At 40.6% G+C, this 24,179-nt stretch overlaps 1 protein-coding gene across 1 annotated transcript; it reads left to right on the top strand.

Moving 5' to 3' along the window:
- The first annotated feature begins 18,270 nt into the window (after window positions 1–18,270).
- CUNH12orf42 (chromosome unknown C12orf42 homolog) lies at window positions 18,271–23,943 on the top strand. The gene is given in 4 exon segments (XM_036299044.1): window positions 18,271–18,388; window positions 18,391–18,440; window positions 23,648–23,731; window positions 23,734–23,943. Coding segments are annotated over 4 exon segments (462 nt in total).
- The last annotated feature ends 236 nt before the right edge of the window (window positions 23,944–24,179 follow it).

The following is a 24,179-nucleotide window of genomic DNA, read 5'->3' as shown; positions in this document are numbered from 1 at the left end:
ATATTTTAAGTTTTGCAGGATGTAGGTGGTCTGGATTTGGTCGGTGGGCTGTAGATTGCTGACTTATAGAACATTGCGGGTGATTAATATGCCATTGTACATACATACCACATTTTCATTATTCATTCATTCATTGATGAACACATACGTTGTTTCCATACCTTGGCTATTGTAAATAATGCTGCAGTGAACATGAGAATACAGATAGCTCTTAACGATAGTGATTTTGTCTACTTTCGATATATAGCCAGAAGTGGGATCACTGGATGATATGGTAGTTCTATTTTTAATTTTTTGAGGAACCTCTATTTTTTTCCACAATGACTGTACCAATTTATATCCCCACCTACAGTGAACAAAGATACCCCTTTCTCTACTTTCTTGCCGACGCTTATTATCGTTTGACTTTTTGATAATAGCCATCCTAATAGGTATGAGGTGATATCTCACTGTGGCTTTGATTTGCATTTCCCTGATGATTAATGATGTTGATCACCTCTTCATATACCTTCTGGCCATCTGTAGGTCCTGTGCCCAGTTTTTAATCAGTTTTTTTTTTGTTATTGAGTTATATGCGTTTCTTATATATTTTAGATATTAGCCCTTTATCAGATATGTGGATTTCAAATATTTTCTACCATTCCATAGGTTATCTTTTTATTTTGTTGATGCAGAACGTTTGCTATGCGGAACATTTTTAGTTTGATGTAGCCCCTCTTGTTTCTGCTTTTGTTGCCTGTGCTTGTGACGTCATACCCAAAAAATAATCACCAAGGCCAATGTCAAGGAGCTTTTCCTACATTTTCTTCTAGGAGTTTTACTGCTCTAGAACTCAACATTTAAGTCTTTAATCCCTACTGAGCAATGTGTTCTGTGATTTACAAGAGACTTTCTTACCTTGTCACTTGAATATCATGCCAAGCTCCTGAGTTAGATGGAGATAGTTATCCTTATTTTGCAGGTAATATTACTAAGGTTCAGAGAGTTTTATTTCAGGTTACCTATCACGAATGAGCTAGTTTTCATCTCCAGGTCTTATCTCTGCATTTAGTTACACCTCTTCACTCATGAATAGAGATAGTGGGCTATTATTCAAACATTTACTGCCCTGAATTGTGGGGAGATTACGCTTCTCTGCCTCACTGACATCAGGGTTGACCATATGGCTTGTTTTGGCCAGCAATGCGTGTACAGATATGTGTCGCTTCTGAGCAGAAGAGAGCCATGTCCTCTTTTCCCTCTGCTATGACATAAGCAATGTCCTACCTAGGGACTACTCTTTCTGCACGAGACCCAGAGTGTAAATGATGTGGAGCAGAGTTGCAGCCAACTTGCTGATGAACATGAATTTTGAATGAGAATAATTCATTGTTTCTGTTAACCATTGTGATTTGGGGATTTTTTGTTATTGCAGCATAACCTAGTCTTAAATTGACTGATAAATGTAGCTTGAAATCAGGTGCCAATAATTTCTGATCAACAATGAAATCTAAAAGTGTGGCTCAGGGAATTATAATATCTATATGAACTGTAGCAATCTGGAATAAACTAAGGTAATAATGGATGACTTCCTGAATCATCTTAGCTTCCTCTGCCTTCTAGGAGAAATGATGTCCTATAATTCTGCAGAGGTGCCATACTGTAGTAGAAATGCGATGGACCAGGACCATCTTTGGTTCTGTCTAACTATCTTGTGCCAATTAATCTTGGGAAGGTTAGTGTTTCCGAGCCTCAGTTATCTCATCTGTAAAATGGGAATATTAATGCCTGCTGACTCTATATCCCAGGACTACTGTGAGATGTCCCCATGCTCCCATCCCATCAGTGCAGACTTCCATGACAGCTTTGGTCAGACTACATGGTGATTGTCTGTTTACTTGCTCCTTCTAGGCTGGAACTTCTGGAAGGCAGAGATTAGTCTTCTTTTATTCGTTGATGTAAGACCAATGTTTAGCACAATGCTTTGCTCCTAGTAAATAGTAACAGATGAATTGTTAGGTGAACTTTGTGAGTCCTCTTTGAGGATGAATAATGCATGGAGTAAATAATAATCATAAGGCAGGTGGTGGGTATTTCTGGTACAGGAAGCTGACTGCAGTCTCACCGAAGCATACCCAGTCCGATATGCCTTTGTGTGTGCCCTCAGAATGGAAGCACTAGAGGTTTGGAGGACAGTCATTAATTCCTCTCCATCCAATTGAGAGTAGACACAAGGAGCCAGAATAGGATCAAAGTCTCAGTTTTACCAAATAATGGTAAGCTGGGTGGGAGGAAGTTTCAGTTGTGCCTGGTGTGCTTACAGCATGGACATTGGACACTTTGGTGAGCCTGCCTTGCATGAGAGCAGGCATATAAGAAAACAGAAGTGCTATGAACTACACAAATCCTATGTTCCAGCTTTGGGGTACAATGATCTCTGTAGCTGATAATCTGGCCAGTCCCATACTGGGGAGAGGAGTAAGCTTGGGGTAGGAGGCAGACTGGTGAGAACTTGACATTGAGTACCTCTAATATTTAAGTTTAGACACATGGAAGCAAACTAGATGAGGAAGGCAGGTAATCCTTGCAAACAAAGGAGATAGGTAAGAATACATATGACTATAATTCAAGGTGATAGAAGTAGTGAGGAATAAAGCCCTATGGGGAGTAAGAGCATGAAAAATAATACAACTGGAAAGCAAAAGATGAGAATTTAGGAACAGTTGTGATAGCAAATAGCCCTCATTTCTCCCCATGGAATCATGCTTGTTCTGGTTTGCTATCTGAAATAAATTCAGTGCCATATATTGCCTTTACGTTGTGGGCCTGTGCAGCCAAGCACTTCAGTTTAAAGTTAATGGTTACAGATTATCCAGACTTCAACACAAGGGATTTATTGAGGCTAATGGGTCTAATCCTATTAGAACTCGCTGTACACTCCTGGGAGCAATTTCTTTACCTCCAATGGCACTACCTCTTCATTCTTGAATTTACAAAGTAAGATAAGGCAATCTGAAAATCATTAGTGGTGTTTAACAGAGATGCATGTCTGTAAAGATAATAGCCACATCTTCTATATCATATAGGTCCATCCAGAATAGGATTGACTCCTTAAATTCTTTTAAACCTAGTATTAAAAGTAACTGATATTCACCCCAACCCAACACTATAAAAAAACAAAATGTTTTGATGTTCGTCTGAATGTAAAGGAAGATATTATAAAATCACATGATAGTTATTTATTAATTCTATTTCATAATTGCTTCTATAATAGGAAAGACAAGTGACCAAAGGAAGCCCAACAACATTTTTCTATTCCTTAAAGCTTATGTTACTTTAATTTTCTTAAATTTTTGGAATTGTCTGTCTGTTTTGAAATTTGATAGTTTTGCCTGCCAAAATGAGTCATTTCACTTGACAAGTTCTTTTTGTTGCCTGTCAAAAATACTGGTCAATAAAACAGTGATAGTATTGTACAGCAATATTATAGAATTCTAAGAAAGTCTTCAAAAATAGTTATTGGCATGGGAAATATCTAATGATGGAAAGTTACATTAAAAATAGAATAATAGAATACAAAATCATCTATATTACTAAAGGTGTGATATAGAGAGATCTTAATGGATAACATATATATTTATATATATTATGTTAACATATATATTTATATATATATTATGTTAATATATATTATAATGCTTTATTTGTATATTTATAGAGGAAGGAGAAGGACCAATGAAAATGTTAATAGCATTTATGCATTTTTTCCTTTTCCCACATCTTTTCTTTATTTGCCAAATTTTGTACCTTGAATACGTAATAATCTTACTATTAAGCAACCAAACAAGTATGTGTGCTTTGTAAAGAGCAATGGCATTTTGTTTGGCCCTTCTCTGGTTGCTCTATAGAGAATAGTCTGAGGAAAATGAGAATGCACAGGGGACCCTGGTTGTGATGTTACTGCAAAAGTCTTGATTCCTGCCAGTGACATTCTGTTCCTGTCTTGATCGTAGTCCAGTTTTTTTCAAGAGCACCATAGCATAACGGTGAAAGAATATGGGTTCTGGGGCCAACTAGATTTGGATTTGAGTCCCATTTCTGCCAATTACTGTCTCTGGGATATTGGCCAAGATTCTTAATTACCCTGAGCCATGTTTTCTTTCTCAAAGATTTATTTATGTATTTATTTATTTATTTTAAGCCTCACTCAGGGACATTTTTCCATTGATTTTTATAGAGAGTGGAAGAGAGAGGCAAAGACAGAGAGAAACACTGATGTGAGAGAAACACATCGAATGGTTGCCTCCTACATGCGTCCTGACCAGGGCCTTGGCCGGGGAGGAGTCTGCAACCAAGGCACATGCCCTTGACTGAAATCAAACCCAGAACCCTTCAGTCCACAGGCTGGCACTCTATCTATTGAGCTTAACTGGGTAGGGCTGAGCCATATTTTCTTACTTTGAAAAAAGAAAATAAAGGTGTGATATAGAGAGGGGTCTCTATATCATTATACTTATCTCATTAGGGTGTTATGGGGAATTAAAATAGTTAATACAAGTAAAATACTTTGAAAACTACCCAGTAAATATTAGATCCTATTACTATTGAGCATAACGTGCTCTTTCTTGCCTTAGGACATGATTTTCCACTTACCCCTACTCCTCATACTTTCTAATTTCTGCTCATACTTCATGTTGTCATAGGAAGCCCTCCCCATCCCTTTCACCACATTCTATTAGGCAAAATGAGTCACAAGGCCAGCCCAGATTAAGAGGTAGGGAAACACACTCTATCTCAGATGGGGCAAAGTCACATTGCAAAGGAAGGGTACAGAATTGAGGCCATATTTGCAATCCACCAGCATAGACGCCAAGAGAACTACTGTCAGTGCTGCTAAAACACACCCACTTTGAGTCATTAAAATACCCAAGGGACCCTTTTCCAAGATGGCTTCAGCATCATCTCGTGACCTTCAACCTTGGTATTACAAAACCCAGCTTTCCTATCATCCAGAATGCTGGTGGTTCTCTTGGCTGTATTCACTGCCTTGAAATGGAAAGGTTTCAAGAAGCAGTGTCGGTAGATGAGCATGTGATGAGGGATGTGAGAGAGGACGTGTGCCTGAGCAGACACAAACACTGAGCCACATTATGATTTCTCAGTGGAGACAACTCCAGTTGGTTGGCAGATCTAAGCAGCTTGGGGCCATAGGGCTTGAGGCCTGTAAGCATTGGATGCTTCTCATGCTGCCATTCTTGCTTTGCACAAGAGTGCTGCTCCAAAAGGGAGTCCCTCCCTCTGCCCATGAATAAGGCCTGCCTGCCAACACCAATTCCAGCTGTGAACATGTAATCAGCTCTTCTATGGCCCCAAAAGGGGAGTCCCAGAGGCCTAAATTTAATTTTCATGCATATTTGTCTTCTCCCTCTACTTTTATGCAAATACTATTTTTTTCACCAACACAAGTGCCAACTGTTTTGTTTGGATAATTGCTTAAAGTCAACCCCAAACTACGGGGAGCTGCCTTTCTTGGAAAGTGCATTTTGGTTAATTTTCAGTTAACCAAATTATATCTTCCTTCAGCACTTCCTCCAGGGTTTCAGGGATGATTTCTGTAAACAGTAGATTCAGTTTGAAGCAGTTCAACACCGATGTCAGGTTTATTACCGTCTGCACTGGGTTGGCTGGAATGAGCAAGGAAAACACAAGGCTTGCAGCCCCACGTATCATCTGTGGCTGCTGTTTTTTCCCAAGCGATTCTCTATTCATCTGGCCACAATCAGCTGGTCCTAGAGTGGCTCTAACATCCCAAGTAGAGGTTTGTGGCCATAATAGGGAAAAGGGGAGAGAGCAAAATGAACTCTTGTAAAACAAAGATCTTATTTTTATGGAAATGAATAGGAACTCTGAAGTAAGGATGAGACACGGAAAAGCATAAAATACGAACAGAACATGTTAAAATAGAAGCTCCTCAGAAATGCTCCATATGGCCCAGCAGCATTTAAGGTAACAGAAAACAGTCTATGTTGCAGCTGCAAGTGTTCATTCCTGGGCTTCAGGACTCAGTTCACAAAACTGTACTTTGCAATTTGTCTTGGAGAATGCTTCCTTTGTCCAGCTCCTGGGGCTGATTCTTTCAGGGGGAGGGGGAGGGTTAAATTAATACATTATTAATTAAGATATGCAATTTTAATTAGTTGTGTTTTGTTCTTAATGAAGTGATAAATTACTTTTAAGTTATCATCATCTCTTCTACCCTACTTAAGAGTTATAAAATAGTTATAAGTCAATGCAGTTTTAGAGCTTATTTAGAGTATGTAAGTTTTAAATATTACAGCATGGTAATATTGCAGTGCTTAGCACTGAAACATCAATCTAAAATGATACAGGACATCAAAATGACACCCTTAAAACACATATAGTTCATTAATTCTAGTCAACAACAACTATCTAAAAGTCAACCAAAAAGTTACACATTTTACGGAGGATTTACCTTCTAATTTTTGCCATAATATTAAAAATGACTTGGGAAAACCAGTGTGAGCATCAAATGAATTTTGTTATTTATAAAATGAAGTTATTTAACTCATCATTTGAAACTAAGTCGTGTTGCATGATTGCAGCATAATATGTCATATGCCAGACTTATCCAAGGATAGCACCTCTTTTTAATATCCTGGGCTGAGGCATAATTCAGATCTTTGGAAAGCGTTCTTTGTGTGTGTGTGTGTGTTTTTATTTCTGTCTTGTATTTGAATTCTTAACATGAAATAGAAATAACAGAGGAAAGAGAGGCATCCTTGTAAACTCTGCCAGGACTTTTACCAGGGTATTGTATTCATGTTTTTATTTTATTTTGTCTGCACAACCCCAATCAACTAACTTCATTTTTCCTGTTGCTAAACTGTATTTTTTTTGTTTTGGCTGAATTGACTGGATGTTTGGCTTTGTGTAGACACAGCCTCACTGTAAGTTGGCCCCCTAATTCAATAATTCACCATGAAGACTGGTTTTCATCCTCAGTGTGTTGAACAGGCATCTAATCAACCATTAATTTCCTTTTTGTTGGATGAATATAATAACTATTTCTGTCTTTCTTTCTGATGGGAAACAGAGGCAGGGAGGATTGGGGGCTACCCTAAGTCAGAAAGGGAGGTTGTAGAATTCGGCTTCAGGAATCCTTATAGTATTCAGGAGTGATGTGATAGGAAAATGCCAGAATTTTGGGGGAAAAGAGATGGAGGTGATCTAGTGGCTATGTGTATCTGTGAAGTTCTAGACATTGTAGTAGGCACTTAAGGCAAGCCTAGAAGATTGCTTCTCCCAATGAAGAGCTGGGAAAACTTGGATAAGTCTCTCAACTTCTCTAAGCTATTTCTTCATTATCTGTAGAGTGAAACTGATAAAGCAGAACTAAGCAATATTTTCTAATATTTCTAGTGGGAAATATGCAATTATTCATTATTGTTACCTAGAGCCTTGTTACCATGACTCTTGTCTTTTTAATTCATTAAAATATGGTAATAAATTTTACCATATTTGTGAGTATAAAAAAATCTTCATAAGTTACTATTCTTTTTTTATGAGCATTCCATTTATTTAAGAGAAATAGCAGATGAGCCTAATACCATCCTATGAATTTAGACATTTATGGCAGAGAGACCAGTTTTAACGTGTAAAGAAGTGCAGTTTCAGTTAATGTAATACAATAGTGGATAGTTTTATTAAAGCTGTCTTAAGCAGACATCATGGAGACATTTTGAATTACTTTGGTCAAAAAGAGAGGTGTCTTATATATCTAAAGTAAATGGAAAATGGAGCCAAGCTTCAGGGAGATCTGAACTAGGGATTATGAGAACCCTGAGGACCCTGCATCTTGTGGGTCTCATTCTTCCTTCATGTCATCTTTATTTTCTCAGAGTAGCTTCTTCAGCGGCGACTGAAAATGTGGCATCCAGTAACTCACCGCTTCCATTTCCCAGCATCTCCCTCCAGAAAGGAATTGAGATATGGTCTCTTAGGTCCTGAAAACAAAAATCCATTGAAAGAGTCCAAGCTTAGGTCAGTTGCACAAACCTGGACCCATCAACTATGGACAGGGAGTACAGTGCTATTTTGGATTATATTCCCATTGTAGTTGAAGAAGGGAAGAATCTACACTAATAAAAGGTAAACATGCATATTGGTGTCACTCTGCTACGCCCATCAGCCAATCAGGATGAGTATGCAAATTAACCCAACAAAAATGGCGGTTAATTTGCATATGCAGGTGAAAGCAAAGACTGAAGATGACTGAAGACTGAAGAGGCTTGGCTTCTCCGCTGCAGCCAGAGCAGAGAAGCCAAGCCTCACTGCTGTGGCCCAAGAGGAGAAGCCAAGCCTCGAGGCCAGACCAAAGGCCTGGGTCCTGGGTGCCGGAGGAAAACCGGTACCGGCAGCCAGGGGAAGGAAGGCCTATTGTGCAAATCTTTGTGCAATGGGCCTCTAGTCTAATATAATAAGGAAGCTCTCACTTAAACCACTTAGAATCCAGTAAGAAAGTTTGATATCTGTTCTTAGTTTTAGTATTAAATTCATATGAGACTTTTAGTTCCATTTAATTCTGCCATCATGCTTGACTTTGTATAACCCTTAACCAAGACACAGGGCTGTCAATAAACAGAGTTATTTTATGCCAATTGTATTAGTCTAACTCTTATGGATAGAATTTTCATGGACTTGTTTTTCCACTCACTAAGAAGGTCATTCAAGACTCTGAGATGTTAAAATATGTGATTTCTCTTTTCACTGCAAAAAATTATGTCTGTTAGAGGGAGATGGCATTTGGCCTAATGATTACATGTTACAAAATTAATATTTTAATTGGGTTGCTTGGTTATTCTAACCCACTGTGGCCTCAAAGTATATTCCTTAAGCATGACCTCTCACCATAATGCCTGCTGCTGCTTCAAAGGAGTGAAAAGATGTTAGTTAAAAGAGGAGATCATCACTCAAGATCATTTGCCTTGTCGGTGTCAGCTGTCAGCCTAATACATTTATTTGGACAACAGTAGGTTCTGACAGAACTTATAAAGTTCTCCTTCTCAGTTGTGAAATATGATGGATGTGCCATCCCGGTGACCTTTACACAAGGCCACATGTTAATATTCAGGACCTCCCTTTTGTTGGCCTTGAACAATGGCTGTCATTAAGAAAGCTTGGTTTGCCAATATGCCCTCAGTTAGGATGCTGGACCACTCCTGATTGGTCACCAGGAAGTATCATGTGCCTTTGATGGAAATGACATGGAAGATGTATGGTCAAAGTGCTGTGCTCAGCACCACTGCTGTGCAGGGGAGAAAACCACTATGACCCAAATAGCCCTGCACTCAAACAATGTCGCACCAACCAAAGACAACATATTGGGAAGAAAAATGCTTGTAAACTGCGTGTGTTAGAAGATGTATTGGCCAGACGGCCATAGGGCAATCTTTGAACTATTGAAATCTTTAGAAATATTGTTTGGTTCTGAAACAATACTTACAAACCTAATTAATCAAGCATAGATGGTTTATTTTCAGGCTTTCCCAAGTGTGTAGCTTAAAGAATAGGGTCTGTGTGGCTCTCTTTGCTGTTTCACAGAGGCACGCAAAAACTCAGCGTGGGCATTTATGTTCATACAAGTTGAAGCTCTAAATTTCAAAATAATATCTACATAGATCTCTGGTGATCCCTTCAACAAAGGCCTGGGTTGGGGGTAGCCTGGATTCCCTTTTCAATTGTTCCTGACTCTGTATGACTCCCCCCTCCCATTCTCCTTCATTTCATTCATCAGAATCATTTATTCACAGAATCATTTAAGAAAGATATCATTCCTCTTGTGTTCTCTGGCTTGAGGGGAAAACAGTCTCACTTTTTTCTTACAGAATAAATACAATGAAGGGTTGTTTTCCTGAATATATGTGATTGAATGATGTGGTTTAAGATGTTTTCCAATCTCAGTATCACATGTAAAAATGGTCATTGAGAAACTGCACATCCTTAAGGGGGAAAGGTGACGAACATAAAACCATGTCATCTAAGAAGGCTAAGGTGCCATCTGGAGTGTTAACATGGGCAGGTAGCACAAGCCTTTTGTGTCTCAAGCAAGTTGTGGTTGAAATAAGCTAACCAGATGAAAGAATTGTCTAAGTTGCATGAAAAATAGTGCTTGGCTTGAGTTCTAGCAAGACATGAAATATTACACTGGGTCATGGCAGTTGAATTTCACGAATACAATCCCTGAGGGTCAACTCCCGGTTATTTATTTAGGGCCAGATTATTGACTTTGTGGATTAGCCAAGTGCTCCCCACTGTGTCCTCTAGGGCTATGTCACTATTCACCAGCTGGTTAGAATCTGAAGGGCAGGAGAAAGGAAAAGGGCTGGAATTCAACCCACAATTATATAGCTAGAAAGCAATTCAAATTAAAGTTTTGGTGTGGGGGAGGTGCTTAAGTTTATTATTTACCAGGAAAATACAAATTAAAACCACAATATAGTACTCTTTTATACCCACAAGAATGCTAAAAATTGAAAAACAAAGGTAATAGTTGCTGGCAAGGATGTGGACCAACAGGAAGCCTTAGATACTGCTGGTTGTATGCATAGTGAAATGATTGCTGCAGTTAAACTATTAATTAATGTGTCCTCTCCTCTCAGAGTTGTCATTTTTGTTTGTGTGTGATGAGAGCACCTGAAAGTTACTCTTAGCATATTTGTGCATTAAATACAATATTATTAACTTTAGTCATCATTCTGTATATGATATCTCTAGACTTATTCATCCTACATAGCTGCAACTTTGTACCCTTTGATCAACATACCTCCCCATTTCACCTACCACCCCACCCATGATATTTCCTGTTCTTCTTCAACTTTTTTGGATTGTATTTATAAGTGAGATCATGTAGCATTTTAAAAATTCTTTCTTAGAGTTTTCATCTCTTTATTTACTTTACTTATATGTTCTAATTTCTCTATTAGAAACCTTATCATTTTTTTAAACCCTCACCAGAAGTTATTTTTCCATTGATTTTTTTTAGAAAGAGGGGTTAGGAGAACAGAGAGAGAGAGAGAAAGAGAGAGAGAGAGAGAGAGAGAGAGAGAGAGAGAGAGAGATCAATTGGTTGTCTCCTACACATGCCCAGACTGGGGCAGGGATTGAATCTGCAACCCAGGCATGGCTGTGTCATAGCTGATTTAGGCTCATGCTTTCTTTGTCTCTTCAGATTATATTTTTCTTGCCTTTTTGGCATGCCTCATAAATTTTTATTGAAAGCCAAGCATGGTGTATCAGGTAATGGGAAGTAAGGCAAACAATGTTGGGGTCTTATCTTTATCTGGCTAGGTGTTGGGCTCTGTTTAATGTTTCTTGCAGGTGTAGATACCAGAGTCTTCTCATTTCTCCAGTTTTCTCCCTTTCGTCTCCCCTCTGAACTTCGAGCTTCCATGACTACTCTTCCTGAGAAAGAGTCTGCATCTTGCAGTTCTTTCTACTGAAATCTAGTGTTGTTAACCTAGAGACCTGTTTGTGTGATGATAAGGTGTGGGGGAAGGGACAATTTATAATCTTATGATTAAATCTCAGCCTTTTAGAGCTCTATGTCCTTCACAAGTGTTTTTTAGCTTTTTTTTTTTTTCACCTCCCCCTAGGTGAGACAAGAAGGCTAAAGGGGAATGGAGTGGAAAAAATGCGTATCCCTCAGCTGGGATGAGACTCAGGTATGTCTTTGTGATGGAGAATGCTCTGGTGTATTTTACAACTATTATCCTTCCCTGTATTAGAGCGATGAAAGAATCTTTGTCAGGTTGTTAGCTTGAGAAACTGGTGGGGTTCTTTTAAGCAAACCCACAGAAGTATAAGGACCCCCTAAAACGGCAGTCCCCCAAAGTTTCTCACTCTTAAGCTAATCTATACCCAGGCTCCAGCAAGTCAACAAAATTACCATTTAAATTTTTGGTCCTTGAATGAGTGAGATCATGTGGTATTTTTCCTTCATTGACTGGCTTATTTCACTTAGCAGGAAGGCCGGGGAGGGTTGCGGGGCAGGAGGTAGGGGGGTAAGAGATCAACTAAAGGACTTGTATGCATGCATAGAAGCATAACCAGTGGACATAAGACATTGGGGGATAGGGGAGGCTAGGGGACTGTCTAGGGCGGGGGGATAAAATGGACACATATGTAATACCCTTTGTAATACTTTAAGCAATAAAAAAAAAAAAATTTTTTTTTGGTCCTGTGTATGGCCCCAGAGGCTTCTACTCCAGGTAAACAGATCTTGATTCAACTCTCCAGATTTTGGAGTGGCCTTTTGCCCTGCAAACTCAGTTCTGTGATGAATCCAAGAAAAGTTGTTGATTTTCAGTTTGCTCAGCTCTTTCTTGTTGTAGGAATAGGTGTGTCAATTTCCAAGCTATTTCCGTGTTAGAACTGAAGCCAGGAATCCATTTCATGTATTTTCCCCATCAACTTTATTATCATTACCCCCCTTTACAGATGAGGAAAATCAAGCCCAAACTGTTCAGCTCTTAAGCACTATACAAAACTACCATGCACAGCCAAGTTGCCATCCCTGCACACTTGGCTGACTGTCTTCTACTCTTGTCCCCTTCTGGCTACTTTTCCTTAGAGCAGTGGTTCTTTTTTTTTTTTTTTTTTTTTTAAATATATTTTATTGATTTTTTACAGAGAGGAAGGGAGAGAGATAGATAGTTAGAAACATCGATGAGAGAGAAACATCGATCAGCTGCCTCCTGCAAATCTCCCACTGGGGATGTGCCCGCAACCCAGGTACATGCCCTTGACCGGAATCGAACCCGGGACCCTTCGGTCTGCCGGCCGACGCTCTATCCACTGAGCCAAACCGGTTTCGGCGAGCAGTGGTTCTTAACCTTCCTAATGCTGCGACCCTTTAATACAGTTCCTCATGTTGTGGTGACCCCCAACCATAAAATTATTTTCATTGCTACCTCATAACTGTAATTTTGCTACTGTTATGAATCATAATGTAAATATCTGATATGCAGGATGTATTTTCATTGTTACAGATTGAACATAATTAAAGCATAGTGATTAATCACAAAAACAATATGTAATTATATATGTGTTTTCCAATGGTCTTAGGTGACCCCTGTGAAAGGGTCATTCGACTCCAAAGGGGTCACGACCCACAGGTTGAGAACCGCTGCCTTTGAGAGTTTATTCAAAGGTAAGTGTTGCTGTGGCCACTCATCTATGTGAAGCCTTTAGCAGCTTTCCATGGCCCACTGTGTAACCTCCAGACCTTGCCTGCCCCTTCCCTCCTGCTCATTCTATTCACCACCAGGGCTAACTGTCCTGGGAACACATCTCAGTCCTTGCCAGGCTGATGCTTTCTCCCCACTCCTACATGACAAAGTCCTTTTCAGCCTTTGGGTCAGTTTCAGATTAAATGTTACCTCCACAGGTCTCTATTCCTGTTTCTCTGTCTCAGCCCCTTATTTTCCCCTTGGTATCACTCTCTACAATTTGTAACCTCTGAGTTGTGACCTATTTTTGCCGTCTTCTCCAGTAGATTGTAAACTCCATGAGGGTGGGGCCTTGTTTGCCTTATTCTGTTGTATCCCCAGGGCCAAATACAGAGCAAGGCACAACGTAGGCATTTTTGAATGAAGGAATGAGCAAACTAAATAGATGGGAATTATATTATTTTTCCACATGGGTCCTAATTGCTGAAAGAAACCTTTCAGGAGCTATAGAGGGAAAGAGAAGAAACATTTTCAATAACAGTAATAACAATAGCCAAGGCTCGCTGAGTACTTCCTATGTGCCAGGTATTGCTAAAAGCCCTTGTTTATTAATTCAATCTGCATCTCAGTCCTGTGTGGTAGGTATTAACATTATTGCCATTTTATGAATGGGGAACCTGAGGCAAATAGCATGTAAGGACCTTGGCATAGGTAATGTATCCAGGAAGGGATAAAACATAGGTTTGACCCAAGGGCTCAAAGCTTATGCCCTTGGCCTCTAAGCTCACCAATGCTTAGGGCTTGATACATCCCAGACTCCTCCCATGGACTCAACCCCATTAGCTTAAAAATGACTCTCACTCCACAGCCAGAAGAAACGGTGACTGTGAGGTGGTGGATTCCATCAAACTCCATTAAGTGGTCTAAGGATCCTTTGAAGAGTGTATCATTGGAGTTCTTATCATGAAGACCTAGTTAAGGTTTATGCTTGATTGTAGCTGAGCAGGAGATGAAATCAATTAGCTTTATCCCGTATTTGTGCCTACAAGAAAGGGCAATTTGAACTTTGGGGAATTAATTGTCTTTGGGCTTACTTCTCCTCCTAGGAGAATTGTCTCTAGTCTTTTTATAACACAAACATATTGGAGTTAGAAGCCCTATAGAGTAGGAGAGGTAGAGCTATATATTGAGGGACAGCTGCCAGGAGTGAGTTCCAAGGGGAGCAGCCTCATGCTCGCTGGGATCTCAGAGGGGCTGAATGTGCAGGAGGTACCATCGCTGTGTTTTTCTAATGAATAGAACTGAACAAATCAGCCTCTGTCAGGATTTATCATGAGCTATTTTGCAGCACAAGAGGAAGATAAATTGCTTCTGTGAAATGCATTTAGCTCCGAGGTTTATTTTATTGTACCTTGCAATCTTCCATCTGCCACAATATTATTTCAAATGAAATTAGCAATGAATGGAAGACCTGCACTGCAACATAATAGGCAGAGTTGCCTGCACATTAAAAGAACATGCAAAACTTGACTATGGGGAAGAATTTTTTAAAAATAAAACACCAGAAAATAAGTGCCTCAGTAGCTGGGAAAAGTTGAGCCCTTACCTGAGTGAGTGAACACAAGGAAAGGTAGCCTGGAGGAATGGTAAGTATATGGGCTTCATGGGAGCTAATGTCAGTCATTGGGCCATGGGCAGAGTACTCAACGAGCCCTTTCTTCTTCTGTACATTAGAAGAAATCCTGATAGCATTTACTACGGGCTAAGGCATGGACAGTAGGGGAGTGTCTAGCCAGTAGTCAGTGCCCACTCTGTTAGCTGTCATTATGGATATTTGCATCCTTCTTCATCAATCTCAGGTCACAGTAGCCACATTTAACTACTATGTAGTAGAAAAATTAAAACCCCTAACAATCTAAAACCTGGGTCCAATGCTGGCTTCTCTGATGCTTGACTAGTCATGTGGACAAAACGCATACTCTCTGACCTCAGTTTTCACCTCAGTTAAATGAAAAAGCTGAAGTATCTTTCTCAAACTCAAGTAGGGTACCTAGTGTGAAAGCAAATAAAATGTAAAGGAATATATAAGTTGTAAGGTGTAAGTAATACTGGTGTCTGAAGTGAAGGCTGCCTACAGAGCAGTAATACTCTGAGGCTCTAGCGTGTTCATGATTGTTTGGATTGAATGAAGCTTTTAAGAAATAGTACCAAAATCTCTGATGAGTGAATTCGACCAGTGGCTCCCTCATTGCACATTATAATCTTTGAGGGGTATACAAAGTACAGATACTATAGAGTCCTTGACCTCATATCTGTATTGTTCAGGACATGCTAGATACTGGATAATGTGTAGCCAGGATTGGGAAATACTGAATTAGACTTAAGTGCTGTGTAATCTAACAAAGAGCATTAGACTTTAAATCATGAGCAATGCATTTTGGCTCAAGTTCTGTCACTATCTTGGTGGATACATTTGGTGAAAAAAAAAAAAAAGACTGGAAGCCATTGGGGATTGCAAACGACCATTCCATTTTCATAGGTCTCTGTTTAAAGCCAGAACCACTGGTGGTTCTAGTCAATTCAGGCAGCCTGGTCATGGTACCATACAGGAAGCCTGAAATCATTCAGGGGTCTATGAAACTGGGAAGGCTCTGGGTTTCTGAGTTGAAGTCCATTTCGTTATAAATCAGCTGATCAATTTAGTCTCAAAATGATCAAGTCTGTTGGAGTGAGTAGCATTTTGTCATTGGAGTGGTACCTAGTATATGGCATAAGCTCAAAAATTATTGGCCAAATAACTAAATAAATAACCACAGTCATCACTCTCTCAATATCAGATAAGGTAGTTTTGGTAGTTATTCCTATAGGTAATCTATCTATCTATCTATCTATCTATCTATCTATCTATCTATCTATCTATCTATCATCATCATCTATCTAAATAGAGCCTTTTATATTTGTAAATACAAAATTACTTATTTGCTGTTCTCATAAGCAGTGAAATTCCTGATGAAAAGGTAGTGAGAGGCCCTTGGAGGTATTTAAACAGAAATGGTGATGAGGGTGATAAGATCTCTTTCAATCTAAAACTTCTAGGATGTAAAGATGTGTAAAGTGTTATCAGGCCTTCCAACCTGTGCTTGATATTTGAGGAATAGAATAAGGGCAAATCAAATAACTTTGGTTTTTGTGTTGTAGATTTTCCTTTGGGGTTAAGAGTCCCAGAGCTATTGTTTTGAAAGATTCCCGATGCTTCTCTGCATTTCGGAAAGCCTGATAAATTTGTCTCCCATTTCCAATATTTGGCTTCATGATGGTGTGGGGCAACCAATAAAAAAAAAGAAAGAAAGAAAAAAGAAAAGCTCAGTCTTCCTAAAGTGTTGAAGGTAGATAAGACTTCTATAGCTCTAAAATCTGCTCACACACAGACTAGCGAGTGCATCCCATGGTTCCAAGCTGAATATGTATAAAATTATGTCCTGAGATGAAGATGGTATGAAAGGAGGTAAATGACAGTGTGCCATTTATAGGACTGTCCATAGGCCAATGATGCAAACTGGTGGCCCGTGTTGATTCGGAGAGCAGGTATGTTTTGTGTAGCTCACACTGTATTTTTTAAAAAATTGAATGAGTTACCAACATTTAAAAATCAGGAGTCTTTACATATATTTTTAAAAACAGTATTTCCATTTCTGAAAATTCAGAAAGATCTGTCTACACTGGGCCCACTTTCCCGCATGATAATAATAGACAAAATCTGAGACGTGGCTGATCCCTGTTGATGAGATATGCTCACAGGGTATCCCCTCTTGGCCCATCTCTCATTTTTACTAACTTCAAGGCCTCTGGAGGCATTTGCATTGGTTCTCCCTCCTGGAGACAGGGTTGTAGGTTAGGTGGTGTGTGTCCTGGAACCTACCATGGCCAGCATCCTCTTTGCTACTTTGCCACATAATAGAACTCAAGAAATCAACTTCCTTCATCCTCTCACTCCATACCTTTCCACCTCTTGATTTTTTCTCTTTTCTATACCCTGAATCTGAACACTGTTTTTGTTGTTTTGTTTTGAGTGAAAGGGCTGCTGTTAATAATTACTCTGGGGCAACAAGTGTAAATTGGAACTATTGTGGGTATATTAGTTTCCTAGAACTGCTGCAACAAAGAACCACAAACTGGAGGGCTTAAAATACAATCATTTTCTCACAATCTGGAGGCCAGGTATTTGCACAATTGACGTTTTCTGGAAGTTCTCGGGGAGAAGCCATTCCATGTCTTTCTCTTCGCTGCTGGTGGTTACTGTAATCCTTGGTATACCTTGGCTAGTAGATACATCACTCCAGTCTCTGCCTCCATCATCACATGACATTCTTCCTGTGTGCCTGTGTCTGTTTTCTTTTTTAAAAAGGATACTAGTCATGTTGAATCAAGGCCTCACCCTAATGACCACATCTTAACTTGATTGCATCTGCAAAGACCCTATTTCCAAATAAGGTCACCTTCACAGGTGCAGAGGGTTAGGACTTCAGCATATCTTCTTAGGGGACACAACTCAACCCATAGGCCTCAAACAGCTTGCTGACCTGTAAACTGGAGAAAATAATAGTATCTGTTACTGTAGTTCTTGTAAGAATGAAATCATGTCCAGGCCCTCTCACAGTGCCTGCGACACAACTTGAACTCAGCAAAAGCACTTTCAGCCTTTTACCTCTTTTTCCACATGTTTTTCCTCCTCTATTTCTCCAACTCAGTCACCAGGGTCCTTGGCTTCTTTGCCATTCTGTTTGCTCAGGATAGAAATAAGAAAAAAAAAATCCATCCTTCCAGTCATTGATTTAGTAGGTGATGTTGAAGTGATAGTCTTTCAAACTAATGTGTTTACCTACTACGTATATCCAGGAAGGATTCAGACTCCAAAGGCATGTAAAAAACTACTTTGTACTTGTTAGTATAACACCCCCAGATCTCCTGCTGTGAGTATAGCTTTTTCCAAAGAACAAAAACATGGAGAAGCTAGTCTGTTCCCCAACACCATGCAGTGAATGGGATGAGACCCCATTCAGCTTCACTGTCAGATGAGAAATTAATAAGATACAGAGGAGCACCCAAGCAGGCCTGAAGCAGTCCATTTTTGGAACAGCAAATGACAAAGAAGCCTATTTCATCTTAGTGTAACCCGTGCACCTGGAGGCTACAGGCAGACAGATCAGTAGACATGTAAGAATTCAGAACTGTCCCTCTTGCGATTCCAAGAGAGATTTTGTCCCACCTGCAAAGTCTCACTTTGTGCTTGTTTTTCTTTTTTTCTCTTTTCAATTGGTCATATTTTATTTTTAATGTCAATATAAATAGCAAAATTACTGATTCAATGGCAAGTCATATTCTAGAGAGTTCTATAAGAACTGAATCAGACAGTTCTTAATGGAAGTCTACTTGTTGTCAAGTATTGTATTGGAGAGAGGACAAGTATAAGTAGATAACACATAATTTGATGATTCAGGAATTGCACTAGGTAATAATGATAATTATTTTCATCATTCTATCCTTCATTTTAAAAAACTCTAACCATATGGCAGATACTGTACTGAGCATTTTTTTAATTGAATGTATTGGGATGAGACTGGTTAACAAAATTATACAGATTTCAGGTGCATAATTCTACAACATTTCATCTGTACACTGTATTGTGTGCTCACCAACACTAGTTAAGTATCTGTCCATCACCATTTATCCCTCCTATACCCTCCTCCATGTGAGCATTTCATATTACTTTATGAAATCCTCCTTTAATACTCTGAGGCTGATAATTTGGTTATGACCATTTTAAAGATAAGAAAGCTGTGAATTCCTAGTGGAGGATAAGACATACAATAATGAAGTGTATCACTAATAGGTGGAACCATGAAAAGTAATGAGATGGACCAGAGAGAATGAGCTTTGGAGACAGGAAGATCCGAGCTCAAATTTCTTCTTTTTCCTGATTCAGTTCTGCAGCCATGATCAAGTCCCACAAATGTTCTTTGAGCCCAATATTTTCATCTCTAAACTAATGATAATTCCTGCCTTGAAGAGATAGTGTAGAGGATTGATATAAATAAAGTTCCCTGAACATAGCAGGAACTAAATAGCCATGGTGATGATGGTGGTGGTGTTTATGGTGCTGATGTTCAGATTGGAGGAGAGAAAATGTAAAGAACCAATGCATATCTCCAAATAGTCTAGGAATCTCCATGTAGAAGAAGGATTAGACTGATTTCATGTAGTCTTTGTGTTTTTAGGGAACTTTTTGATGTATTTTTCTCCAAATATTTGACAGTTTGTTGAACTTGACCAATAGCAGAGATAGACAGAATTGACTCAATAAAAAGAACTTTTTTTTTTTTTAAACTAAAGGAGAACATACTGCTTGGGCTAGAAGTGTTAAGACAGGGCTGGGAGACCATCTACCAAAGATGCTGAGTCAGAGATTCCTTTATCTCTGGGAAGCTGGGCTTGAAGATGGGATACTGAGAATGCTGGCTGGTTAACATTTGTTAAATCTCATCCTATATAATAAAGAAGTAATATGCAAATTAACCCTCACACCCTCACAAGATGGCTGCCTATGACCAAGCTGACAGGGGGGTTAGTGAGGGACGACCAAATGACTGAACAAGCAGGCTACATGGGGCAACCAGGCTGGCAGGGGAGTTAGTGAGGGATGACCAGACAACTGAACAGCAGACTGCGTGGGGTGACCAGGTCAGCAGGGGGGCCGTGAGGGGCGACCAGGCTGACGGCCGGGGGGGGGGGGGAGTTGAGGGTGACCAGGCCAGCAGAGGGGCAGTTAGGGGCAATCAGGCCGGCACGCAGAGGCAGTGAGGGGCAATCAGGCCGGTGGCGGGGGTGGGGGTGGGGTGGAGGGGGAAGTTAGGGATGACCAGGCAGGCAGGTGAGTGATTAGGAGCCAGCAGTCCAGGATTGTGAGAGGGATGTAGTCCAGGATTGTGAGAGGGATGTCTGACTGACGGTTTAGGCTCGATCCCCAGGATTAGGCCTAAACAGGCAATTGGACATCCCCCAAGGGGTCCCAGATTGGAGAGGATGCAGGCTGGGCTGAGGGGATACCCCACCCCCTGTGCACAAATTTTGTGCACTGGGCCTCTAGTTATATATAAGACAATGTGCTAAAATCTGAACATACGTCTTCAGCTTTGATTCCTATGGTCACCCTCTGAGATAGCAACTCTTATTTTCTGATGGTTTAGAGACAGATTTGGAGGCCCACAGAGATTCTATAATTTTAGGGCTGGGGCCAGGTTTCAACCCTTCAATTTGACTCCAGGTCAGAGCATTCCTATATTATGATTCTAAATATGACAGTGACAGCTCTTGGGTACTGAGCACTCACTAAGTACTAGATGCTTTTCATTTTATCACCCTCTTTCCTCAGATACTTAATTAGCTTGGTTTTTAAATTCCTTCAGGTCTTCACTGAAATATCACATACACTGAGTAGCCAGATTATTATGACTGGCCAGATTATTATGACCACCTCATCAGTATAATGAAGTGAATTAGTTATGCAAATAATCCTATCTAATAAAAGAGTAATATGCAAATTAACCATCACTCCATCACTCCGTCATGAAGATGGTGGTGGCCACGGAGCTGGAGTGAGAAGGAGGCTTGGGTTGCCCCCGGCGATGGAGGAAGCCAAGCTTTCCCCTGTCCTGTCTGGCCCTCGGCTCTGCTCAAGGCTACAAAGTTTCAATTATAGAAGATAAATAAATCCCAGATACCTGCTAAAAAAGAAAAAGAAAAAAAGGACAGTCTGGGAACTTGGGTCACCGGGGGGCATGGCCAACCTGAAAATGGCCATCAGCCCCTCACCCAGGCTGGCCACACCCCCATGGGGTGAGGGTCCCCATTGAGGGGCTTGACCAGCCTGCAAACAGCCCTCAGCCCCTCACCCAGGCTGGCCAGGCATCCCAGTGGGACCCCCACCCTGATCTGAGACACCCTTCAGGGCAAACCAGCCAGCCCCCACCCGTGCACCAGGCCTCTATCCTATATAATAAAAGGGTAATATGCAAATTGACCCTGGGAATGACTGGCCACTATGACACACACTGACCACCAGGGGCAGACGTTCAATGCAGGAGCTGCCCCCTGGTGGTCAGTGTGATCTCACAGGGGCAGCTCTGCTTAACCACAAGCCAGGCTGATGGCCACCAGCACAGCGGTGGTGGTGGGAGCCTCTCCCGCCTCCTCAGCAGCGCTAAGGATGTCCAACTGCAGCTTAGGCCTGCTCCCCGCTGGCAGGTGGACATCCCCCAAGGGCTCCCGGGCTGCCAGAGGGATGTCTGACTGCCAGCTTAGGCCTGATCCCCCAGGGAGGGTGCCTAAGCCAGCAGGTGGACATCCCCTGAGGGGTCCCAGACTGCGAGAGGTCACAGGCCGGGCTGAGGGACCCCCCCAAGTGCACAAATTTTTGTGCACCAGGCCTCTAGTAATAATAATAAAACCTTGAGAGTATTTTCTTAGGAAGTTTTCAATATTCAGTATTTTTGGAAGTGTCAATGAAGTACTGATGGGGTGGTCATAATAATCTGGCCGGTCATAAAATCTGGCCACTCAGTGTATGTGCGTCTATCCTAATCTTTCCTGCTTTATTTTTCTCCTATTGATGTCCACTGTTATGAAGATAATGTACACTTTAAATCTTTTACATATTTTTTGAATTTGTAAATGATCCTGTAGATTGTCCCAAATATTCTAGGCATCTATATGCTTTTCAAAGTTCTCTAAAAACGTGAAGAAAGGGATTTAAAGCATGTAAATTATCTTAACTACTTTAAAATTAGACTTTAATTTGTGTAGGTCAATGGGCAGAATTTCTCTGGTAAAAATTTCCAGATTGTGTGTGTGTGTGTGTGTGTGTGTGTGTGTGTGTATATATATATATATATATATATATATATATATATATATATGAAAGTGCAGGTGGAATGTATATATTTATATATTATATATGTATATAGATATGGAAATGCAGTGAGAAAATATATATTTCTTTTACAGTTTTGGCTGTATTGTTGTAAAAAAATATCTCATCTTTTACATGAAAAAAAAATTATTTGGTTGCACAAAGAAAGAAAAAGTCAAATCTATTATTATTAGTGCATATGTATGTGTTGTGTAGACCCAGCATCAGATTCATTCACTAATTGCTTTCATTTTCAGCTGGCTTGAAATTTCTAATAAAAGATCCAAAGACTGAGAAACAGCGATCAGGCTATCAATCCCCAGAAGGAAAGTAGGGGAGGGCGGGGGTAAGGGGAGGAGATCAACCGAAGGACTTGTATACACGTATATAAGCCAAACCAATGGACATGGACAACAGGGGGATGGGAGCATGAGTGTGAAAGGGGTGGGGGGGGGAGAGGTTGCGGGTTAATGGGGGGGGGGGGATGAGGACACATTTGTAATACCTTAACTAATAAAAACAAAACAAAACAAAAAAAACCCAAAACAAACCAAAAACAAAAAACAAAAAACAAAAAAACAAACTCCTGAAGTAATTGGCCCTTGGATTTTTACATTATCAGTTGAAAGTCGAAATGGGCTATGGATCATTTGTTTTGCATGAGCTCTAACTCCAGTTAATAATTATCCATTCACAAATTTTCCCCAAATTTAGAATTTGAGGCCCTATTTTCATCACCAGTCCTTCTCGTTCCCTCTCTGTAGTAGTTTTCAACAGTTTTTCTTGAAATAAAATGTTTTATGAGAATTCTGTGAAAATTATTTGGGGGGGCTGCTTTCAAGCAACAGGAAAGGGACAGGTTGCATTTCATGTCCTTAAAGAAGTGCAGGGAGCTTGTGAGGATAATAATGTCAGGGATTTTTTTTCTTTTCTTTCTCAGCACATTGCAAATGTTGATTTCTCAAACATTCAGTTATGAAGGAGAGACTTTAAAAAAAGTCCTGGTGGTGGCCCAGCTGGCCTGGCTGAGTGGTTGAGCATCAACCTATGAACCAAGAGTCACGATTGGATTCCCAGTCAGGGCACATGCCCGGGTTGGGAGCTCGATCCCCAGTGAGGGACATGAAGGAGGCAGCTGATCAATGATTCTCTCTCATCATTGATGTTTCCATCTCTCTCTCTCCCTCTCCCTTCCTCTCTGAAATCAACAATATATTTTTTAAAAATAAAATAAAAAGTCCTGGCAGGGATAGGTTTATTCAGCGCACTTGAGGGCCATTCCTACCCTTGTTTGCCTCCCAGGTCCTTCTGTGGGACCTTCCACTGCCATCGGGTTCTGCAGGACCCCTTTGGCCCTTTAGAGGGTCTCCCCATGTTCCTCAGAGACCCAGCTGAAGGAATGGATGGCAGCCATTGAAGGCACTCTGGTCAACCAAGATTCTATAGCGGACTCCAGGGCAAGCCCAGAAATCCAGTTGGAGGAGGCCCAGTTGCCATGGCACCGGAGATGCTCCCCAAGCATCCTCATCCCTGGGGAAGGGGGTGCGGGAAAAGGGGCTCATGGCAGATGCCTCCCTCCATGGCAATCTGGCAGGAGCGCCCCTTCCTCACTTTGCCGGGGCTCCCACCCATCTCCCCTGAAAGAAGTTAATCAAGGCTTGCTCGTCTCCCCCCTCCCGCCCATCCTAGCGTTTCCATACGGCTTGTTCACAGGCCCCTCCTAGGCCGGGGGTGAATGCTCACTTACACTGACCGCTGCGAGGGAATTGTTCAGCGCGGGCTGCCCATCTTCAAATCAATGCCTGCCCAGAACAACAGAAAGGGCCTCAGATGTACTGGTTTCCACAGAACCATTGTTAGCCTTTTGTGAAACAGTTTTGAACCTAATAAATAATGTCAAAAGTCTCTATCGCAGCCAAAAATGTTCCTTTTGAAGCATTTCTAATAGTATTTTTGTTCCGCGGTGTCTCCCGGTGTCACAAAGAATT

The sequence above is a fragment of the Myotis myotis genome, unplaced genomic scaffold (assembly GCF_014108235.1).
Source record: "Myotis myotis isolate mMyoMyo1 unplaced genomic scaffold, mMyoMyo1.p scaffold_m19_p_3, whole genome shotgun sequence".
Classification (NCBI taxonomy): domain Eukaryota; kingdom Metazoa; phylum Chordata; class Mammalia; order Chiroptera; family Vespertilionidae; genus Myotis; species Myotis myotis.
Note: the sequence above shows the minus strand (reverse complement) of the source record. Positions and strands in the feature narration are given on the sequence as shown.